The sequence below is a fragment of the Phodopus roborovskii genome, unplaced genomic scaffold (assembly GCF_943737965.1).
Source record: "Phodopus roborovskii unplaced genomic scaffold, PHOROB, whole genome shotgun sequence".
Lineage (NCBI taxonomy): Eukaryota > Metazoa > Chordata > Mammalia > Rodentia > Cricetidae > Phodopus > Phodopus roborovskii.
The window spans coordinates 2,282,501-2,290,271 of record NW_026126588.1 but is presented as its reverse complement, the minus strand read 5'-3'; the positions used below and the strand labels follow the sequence as shown (position 1 = coordinate 2,290,271).

Below are 7,771 nucleotides of genomic sequence, written 5' to 3'. Positions count from 1 at the left end.
GTAGTAAGTAGCCTGCCCTCTTTCCAGATAGCAGCATGGGACAGGAGGGTGTGACAAGCATATTTGGAGTCTGTGTAAAGATTTAGGGTTTGTCCCTGTGCTATTAATTCAGCCTGCTGGTTAGTAGTGTGGGCAGGGAGTGTCCATGCCTCCGCCACCCCTGGTATCTGACACTATGGCATAGCCTGCTCTATGGGTCCCCTCACATAAAAAGGAGCTGCCATTTGTGTACCAGGTATAGATGGCCTGGGGTAGTGTGCCTTCCTGTGTGTGTGAAGGATGGGGCAATAGCTCCTAGGGTTTCAATGCAGGAATGAGATGGGGAACAGTTAGTATTAGGTTGAGGTAGAAAGTTTGCGATATTGAGGGGTGGGCAGGATTGGAAAGTAAGTGTAGCATCTTCTACTAGTGCCAGCTGGAGAGAAAGAACCTGGGAAGGAGGTAGAGTTTGTAAGGCCTTATAAGTTAAGAGATGAGACAGGTTGTGGTGGGAGGAGACGGTGATAGTTTCTCTGATTCGCGAATAAAGAGCTCAGCAGCCACTAAAGCACGTATGCAGGGTGCCCGTCCTTGGCTGGTTAGGTCTAGTTTCTTTGACAGATATGCTACGCTACGGGACAAAGGAAGGTCCTAGCTGGTGGCCTAGAACTCCAAGGGCATATTCCTCCTTTTCTGTTACACAGAGGGAGAAAGGGCGCGTTAGGTCTGGGAGATGAAGGGCTGGGGCCTGGAGAAAAGCCTGTTTGAGTTTCTGAAAGGGCTTAGTAACAGGGGTAAAGAGGGGTTCATGTGGAGAGCCAAGAGCTGCTTCATAATGGAAGGGCAAGGAGAGAGTAAGAGAAGTCTAAAGGGCCACTGGGTGGCCAATTTGACTTATTATCTAGGGCATATTTAGGCCATTTCTTGGTACAGAGGTAAGCGAGTCTGGGGGCCTTCACAAACGGCATTAAGTGAAGGGGTTTCAGATTTTTCTAACAGGTATTCCATTGGAATGGATGGGTTGATAGTCTTTGGTGGTTTACTTCCCATGGGAGAGACGGAGAGCAAAATAGTGGCACAGGTTGTTCTTGCAACTCATCAGTCCAAGAATGGTGGCCAAGGGCTAAGCCCGACAGGACACTGTTGTCTGAGAAAAGGCAGTAATTTGTGACCGCCAAAGGCTTGAAGCTGAAAGTCAAATGCACTGCCTCCAATATCAAACTCTGGTCCATGGGCTTGATGGCACGTCCTGTACCAGCTAAGGCAACTTCTTCATGGTTTTCTGTGCAAACTTTCGCTTTTAAATTTTATTATCACAGCCACTCTCTTTAATACATACTTAGGGACTCACAACAGTCCTGAGGCCCAGTAACCTTGCATCTGACCCGAAAGCTCCCTCCTATATTCTCTGTGAATTAATTAATGAATTAATTTTTTCTTTGATTTTTGAGACAGGGGTTCTCCGTGTAGTCCTGGAACTCACTCTGTAGACCAGGCTGGCCTTGAGCTCAGAGATCCGCTGGCTTCTGCCCCTCTGAAATTAAAGGCTTGTGCCATCACCAACTTGTAGGGTTAACAGGCCAGGGAGAGAACCTACACACACACATACTCCCAACTTGACCCTGAGACCATGGTCAAGGAAAGAACACCCTGACCCTAACTTGACGCCAGGCTCAAGGCCAAGAAAAAGAATCCTACCAATCCCTGAGCTTACCCCAAGATCAGGCCACAAAAATCCTACCAACCCTCCTGTTTTTACCTCCCAATCTCTCTCTCTCTCTCTCCCTTGCTTTTTCAAGACAGGTTTCTCTGTGTAGCCCTGCCTGTCCTGGAACTCATCTGTAGACCATGCTGGCCTCGAACTCACTCTGCCACCTAAATGCTGGGATTAAAGTTGTATGCCACCACTGGCCCAGTCTCTTGTGTGAGGTTTGTGTGACTCTGTGGTATTGCGTGGCTTCCTTGGCTCCCAATTGCCAGGACACCTTTCACTTAAGAGCTATAACATACTGAGGCAACCTCCCCTGCATTGGAGCAGAGCTGTAACACACAGGGATTTAAAATGAATGTAATTCAGTGGTAGGACCCTTGCCTAGCATGCACAAATTCCTGGTGTTCCCTCTCCAATCTGGCACTCAGTCCCTAGGCTGGCATAAGCCTGGAGGTGGGTGGTAATCTCAACATTCAGGAGGCAGATAGAAGGGTTAAAAATGCAAGGTCATCCTTGGCTCTATAGACATGGGGTGCAGCCTGAGCTGCAGGAGACCCTGTCTGCAAAACAAAAAGACCCTGAAATGTATGAAGCACATGGATCACACTCCAGCATTTTAACATGCTAAGTCAGTCTCTTCTGCTGTTTATTTCTTTGTATTCTGAGCGCCTAGAAGGCAGGAACCCGTCATTGAACATTTACAGTTCCTTTCTGCCTCTGTAACATCAGAGTGCCCGGCATTAGGAGGTCTTTGTTAAGAGAATTTCTGGGGGCTGAAGAGATGGCTCAGTCATTAAGAGCTCTGGCTGCTCTACCAGTGGACCCGGGTTCAATTCCCAGCAACCACAAGGCAGCTCACAACTGTCTCTGACTCACAAGGTCTGACACTCTCACACAGACATTCATGCAAGCCAAGCACCAATGCATATAAAGTAAAAATAATTAAAAAAAAAAAAAAAAAAAAGAAGAAGAAGAGGATTCCCTAACTGAACATGGACCTTAGATGCAGAGTGGTTACCTTGTGTGCATGAAGTCCTAGGCCCAATCTGGCACCGAACACAAAAGTGAGCCATATCAGTTAGGTGTGATGGTACACGCCCATAATACCAGCACTCTGATTTCAGGTCTTAGAAGGTGAAGGAAGAAAGACAGAGCTCTTTGGAAGAATATTGTGGTTAATAAGGATCACGAAAAACAGATAGGCTGAATAGAAGTTTATTCAGGGAGAAATAACTTACAACAGAGACAGATGAACACCAGCAGCTTCCAGGTCCCAGGGATGCCTCTGGATGCTTCTCTGTCCCCTGTGCTGCAAGCAAGACTGCTCCGGGGGTGGGGGGTGGGGGTGGGGGGCTTCCCTGTCCCCACTCCCAATGGGCGTGGTCAGTGCCACAGGTGCGGACGATGTGAATTTCTCACTACAGAAGAATCGGAAGGACCATGAGTTCAAGGGCAGCCTTGGTTCTAGAAGGATCCTCTGGCCTCTTGCCATTGCTTTAAACTGACACTGTCCTCCATGGGCTCGCTCGCTCTCTCTCCTCTCACCCTCTCTCTCCCTCTCTCTCTCTCTCTCTCTCTCTCTCTCTCTCTCACACACACACACACACACACACACACGAAGTAAATCATGTGTACCTCATGATTTACCTCATCCTCTCTATCCATGAGGGTTCTCTTTAGGGAATAAGGAAAACCAACAGAGTCAAACCTCTTTAGTGCCTGGCTCCCAGCCGATGCTGAGATATTATCTGTCAAATGAATAATGACCTCTAATTAATAGCGCGTAGGTTTGCAGTTATCATCTTATGCTGCTAGCATTGGATATGATCCTGATGCCCAGGAATCCTGGTTCTGCAGTCTTCTGTCAAGTCTGCACAAGACTAGCAGGTAAGCACTACCTGCCTGGCTTCACTCTGCCCTCTCAGAGAGGCTGTGCCGGGCTAAAGAAGCAGGGAGGACCCTTGTCCAGTGACTGACAGTTGGGGTAGAAGAGAGTCCCTACAGCCCCTGTCCTGTCCCCAAGCCCACCAGGCAATTTCCAGGCTCCCTCTCTTCCTCCAGGGAGCCTTCCCAGATTTCCAACTCCTCTTTATCTGGCTCACACCGTTTCCCCCAGGCACACAAACGAAAAGCTTTACAAAGCGTTTGTATCATCTCAGCTCTTCTGTATTGTGCCCGGACACACACACTGGGGCACATCCATCCTCCTACCCAGTGTGACAGGAGAGTCACAGTCCTTTTCCTCCCAAAGCCTCAGGCTGCCAAGGGAGGCAAAGCCCAGTGCCAGATAGACCCATTTACAGGCAGAGTTAGACCACATACAGGAAAAAAAGGTCCGAAACTTGAATAAGGAGCATGGGGCGGGGTCATGAGCTGTGGGGTCCAGCTGGCCTCCTTGCAGCCTGGGCTTTGTGTTGCTGCCCCAGGTGGCAGAAGTGTCCAGCGTAGCCATCTTGGACTCAGCAAAGAGCCTCAGAGGGCTGGACAAGGTCAAAGCTTGACGTCTCTTATTGCTATGCCCAAATTCGGAGGGTAGGAGGCAGGGGCTTATGCGGGGGTGGTGGCAGTAGGCGCTGGCTGGCCAGCACACAGAGGCGGCTACAGGTCAGCAGCACATCCAACAGAAGCAGCTTGAAGAGAAGCAGGCGCAGGGCACTCAACCGCAGTACCTGCCCGGGTGTCCCTGCAGAACCAAGAGTAAGGAGTTCCCAGCAGCCCTGGGCTCCCAGAGGACAGGCAGGGCCTGTCTTCTCTGTTGGCCAGTCTCCATCCACTCCCCCCTTCAAGGAAAGTCCTTCCTGATGTCTAACCTTAGTTTCTACTGGTAATAACAAGGGCCTCCCACTTTGCCCTGGTCTTGTTTTATTTGGCGACGGAAGCAAGCAGTTAGAAAAGAGCATCTGACGCAAAGAGTAAATTGATCAGAAGATCTGGGCAAGAAATGGATGCTGGTTGTGATTCTGAGCCCAGCCTTCTTCTGGCCACCTCGGATGGTTAAGCAAAGCATAGGCTCTCATGAGGCCACCTGACCCAAGGAGCCATCAGGTCCTCCTCTGTGCTGTTCCACCGCAGTCCAGGAATTGGGATGGGGTCTGAAAACCCCACCTTATCCCAGGAAAGGCTGAAGCCCAGGCTAGCCCTTAGCAAAGCAGTCCCTTAACTGGAGATGTCTCAGTCTTCAGACTTCAACCTCATGGGCTGAGTGCCACCCGCCAGGCCTCAGCGTTCCCACCCTCACCCCAGGACCACTCACCCCCGAGAGGCTCCTGAAAGCAGGTCCTGGCTGTGGAAGTTTCCCCTGTGAGCCAAGAAGGAAGGAAGTATTATGGGATGGGCGGGCACCTCACAGTCCCAGGCTCGCTGCTCGGGAGTCCTGAGGAGAGGAGCTGGTCCTCCCTGCCTGCCTGACAGTTCTGTGTGGTATTGTTTTATTTACGATCTAACAAAAAAAAAAAAAAAAAAAAAAAAAAAAAAAAAAAAAAAGCTTGCCTGAAGATCAGAGTGCACAGCTAAGCCACTAACCAGTCAGCCACACGGACACTAAGCCACTAGTCAGCCACAGAGCACAGGCAGTGGTGGCCACACCTTTAATCCCAGCACTCCAGAGAGAGGCAGATGGATCTCTGTGAGTTCAAGGCCTGGGCTACATGAGAGGGAATCAGTCTAAAAGAGAAACAGAGCTCATGCCTTTGATCCCAGAGACGACACCCTTTAATCCCAGCACCAGAGAGGACTATAAGGCAGGGGCTCAGTGCAGTCTCAGGGCCGTCTGAGGTTTGGTGGAGAGCACTACAGTGTGCTGTCCCACTGAGGACAGGATCGCCTGCCCCTCTGTGGTCTCAGCCTTGCTGGAGGTAAGAACTCACTAGTTGCTTGGCTGCTTTGCTCTTCTGATCTTCGTCTTGAACCCCAGGACCTGTCTCTGGGTTTTTGTTTGTGCTACAGTTCTGCCCCTTCCTACAGCTTTTGCGGGAAGGCAGGGCATTTTTTTCAGGAAGCAACCCTCTTTGGAAGGTAACAAAACCGAGGCAGCTCAAATGGCTCAATCATGCCAGTGCTTGCTATACAAGCACAGGGCCAGGTGTTAAAAAAGAAATACAACAGTGCCTGGGACTCCTATTTACAATCCAGTGCTGGGGAGGGAGGGTCCGGCAGACCCTCGGGGCTCACTGGCCAGCCAGCCTCCTCGCTTGGCTTAGTCGGAAAAGTGTTTCTTGAGCTGGGACCAAGCACCCTCATTAAAAAGCTGGGAACACAAGCCAGGCAGTAGTGACCCACATCCCTAATCCCAGCACTCAGGAGGCAGAGGCACATGGATCTCTGTGAGTTCAAGGCCAGCCTGGTCTACAGAGTGAGTTCCAGGACAGCCTCCAAAGCAATACAGAGAAACCTTGACTCAACAAACAAAAACAAACAAACCAACCCCCCCCCATTTTTTAAAAAATGAAGCACTTAGGGCAGTGCTTGGCATAGAATACACTTGGTAAAAAGTAATATGGGTTTATTCTTTCTTCCTTCCTTCCTTTCTTTCTTTCTTTTTTTAAGGCGGGGTTTCTCTGTGTAGCCCTGGCAGGCCTGGATCTTACAGAGATCCACCTGCCTCTGCCTCCTGAGTATGGGAACTAAAGACGTGTGCCACTACCTACCACCAGGCAATAGAGTTTATTCTTTAATTATTGTTTGGTCTTTCAGGGTTGGTTTATGTGTATATGAACTTTTTATAGAGATTGTATATAAAACATATGGATATGTACACTTATGAGTAATCCATTAAAAGTTACTAATATTTCTTAGCAATCACACATCAGTGCCTGGATTTGCTTTTACCTTGATTTTTGAAACAGTTTCATATAGCCCAAACAGGCCTTGAACTCACTTATTGTCAAGGATAGCCTTGACCCTCCTGTCTCTACTTCTCGTGCTGGGATTACAGGCTCAAGAGAAACCCTGAACCATATATCACCGCAGTCAAACATGGTCTCAAACCCCTCTACCAGGAGCCAGGATCTACCCTCCCGTGTCTTTCCTGCCCCGTTCCTGGGGCCTCCTTTCTCTTCCCACTCTTCCTGGCTCCTGGGTATGGAAAGGGACAAGTCCCCAGGCTTCATCCCCACCTGACAGCTTGAGGGGCAGTGTGCTCCGGCTCTGGCCCCGAGCCCCAGGCCTGGTGTGGCAGACCAAGGGCTCCCAGGCCTCCAGCTCTTCAGAGGGCAAGGAAAGCTGGGCCAGGCTAGTCCAGGTGCCATCCGGTGCTGGGGAGGGCCCATAGGTGAAGGTGTCTAGTACGCTGCCGTTGCCAGCTGAGAACCAGATGGGGCTGTCAAGGCCAGGGGGTGTCGCATCCAGGACCAGGCAGACCACCAGCATCTGCTGCCTTCCATCCACCAGCAGGGTGATGGGTGGAGCCAGAGAAGGAAAGGGAATGCCAGCCACGCCTGCAAGAGAGGAGAGTGTCCGCGCTGGCGACATCAGCTTGTACCTCCCAACTGGGACATTTTTTGCAGGTTGGAGTGCTGGGTTTCTGTCATCCCAAGCTGCCCTCACACCATTAGTGTCACCGAGGTATTCTTCAATCCGCCCTCCTCCCTTTTGAATTTACTCATTTCATTTCCCTTCGTCCTTTTATCAAACTTTTCTTTCCTCCATCTTTCTTTTTGGGGGGTGTGTGTACATACAGTGTATGTGTGGTATGTATGTTTGTGCAGGTGTGTAGAGATGAAAGCCTATTCGTGCATGGGGGCCAGAAGAGGACGTTAACTGAGCTGTTCTATCACATGCCACCTTATTCCATTGGGGTAGGGCCTCTCACTGCCCCTGGAGCGAGGCCTGCATCTAGCAAGCCCAGATGATCCTCCAACCCTCCTGTCTCTGCCCTTCCCAGTGCTGGGATCACAGACACACTTAGAGCAGCGCACAGCTTCATGTGGGTGCTGAGAATTTGGACTGATGTTTGTGCAGGAAGTACTCTGACTAACTGATCCATCTCCATCGCCCTGGGAACCATGCATTCATCCATCCTTTCTCTTACCCTTCATCCATCCTCTCGTTCTTTGTGCTGTGCACCCATCTCTCCTGTCTGAG

General features: G+C 50.3%; 1 protein-coding gene across 1 annotated transcript in view; it reads right to left on the bottom strand.

Annotated features, from left to right (window-relative positions):
* Positions 1-4,203: 4,203 nt before the first annotated feature.
* The window catches only part of Ptcra (pre T cell antigen receptor alpha), a 4,961-nt gene continuing 1,393 nt past the window's right edge, over positions 4,204-7,771 (bottom strand). The window contains exons 2-4 of the mRNA XM_051204266.1: positions 6,805-7,125; positions 4,944-4,988; positions 4,204-4,373 (exon numbers count right to left, since the gene is read on the bottom strand). Of these exons, the coding sequence (XP_051060223.1) occupies positions 4,204-4,373; positions 4,944-4,988; positions 6,805-7,125 (536 nt within the window). The remainder of the gene's footprint in view (positions 4,374-4,943; positions 4,989-6,804; positions 7,126-7,771) is intronic.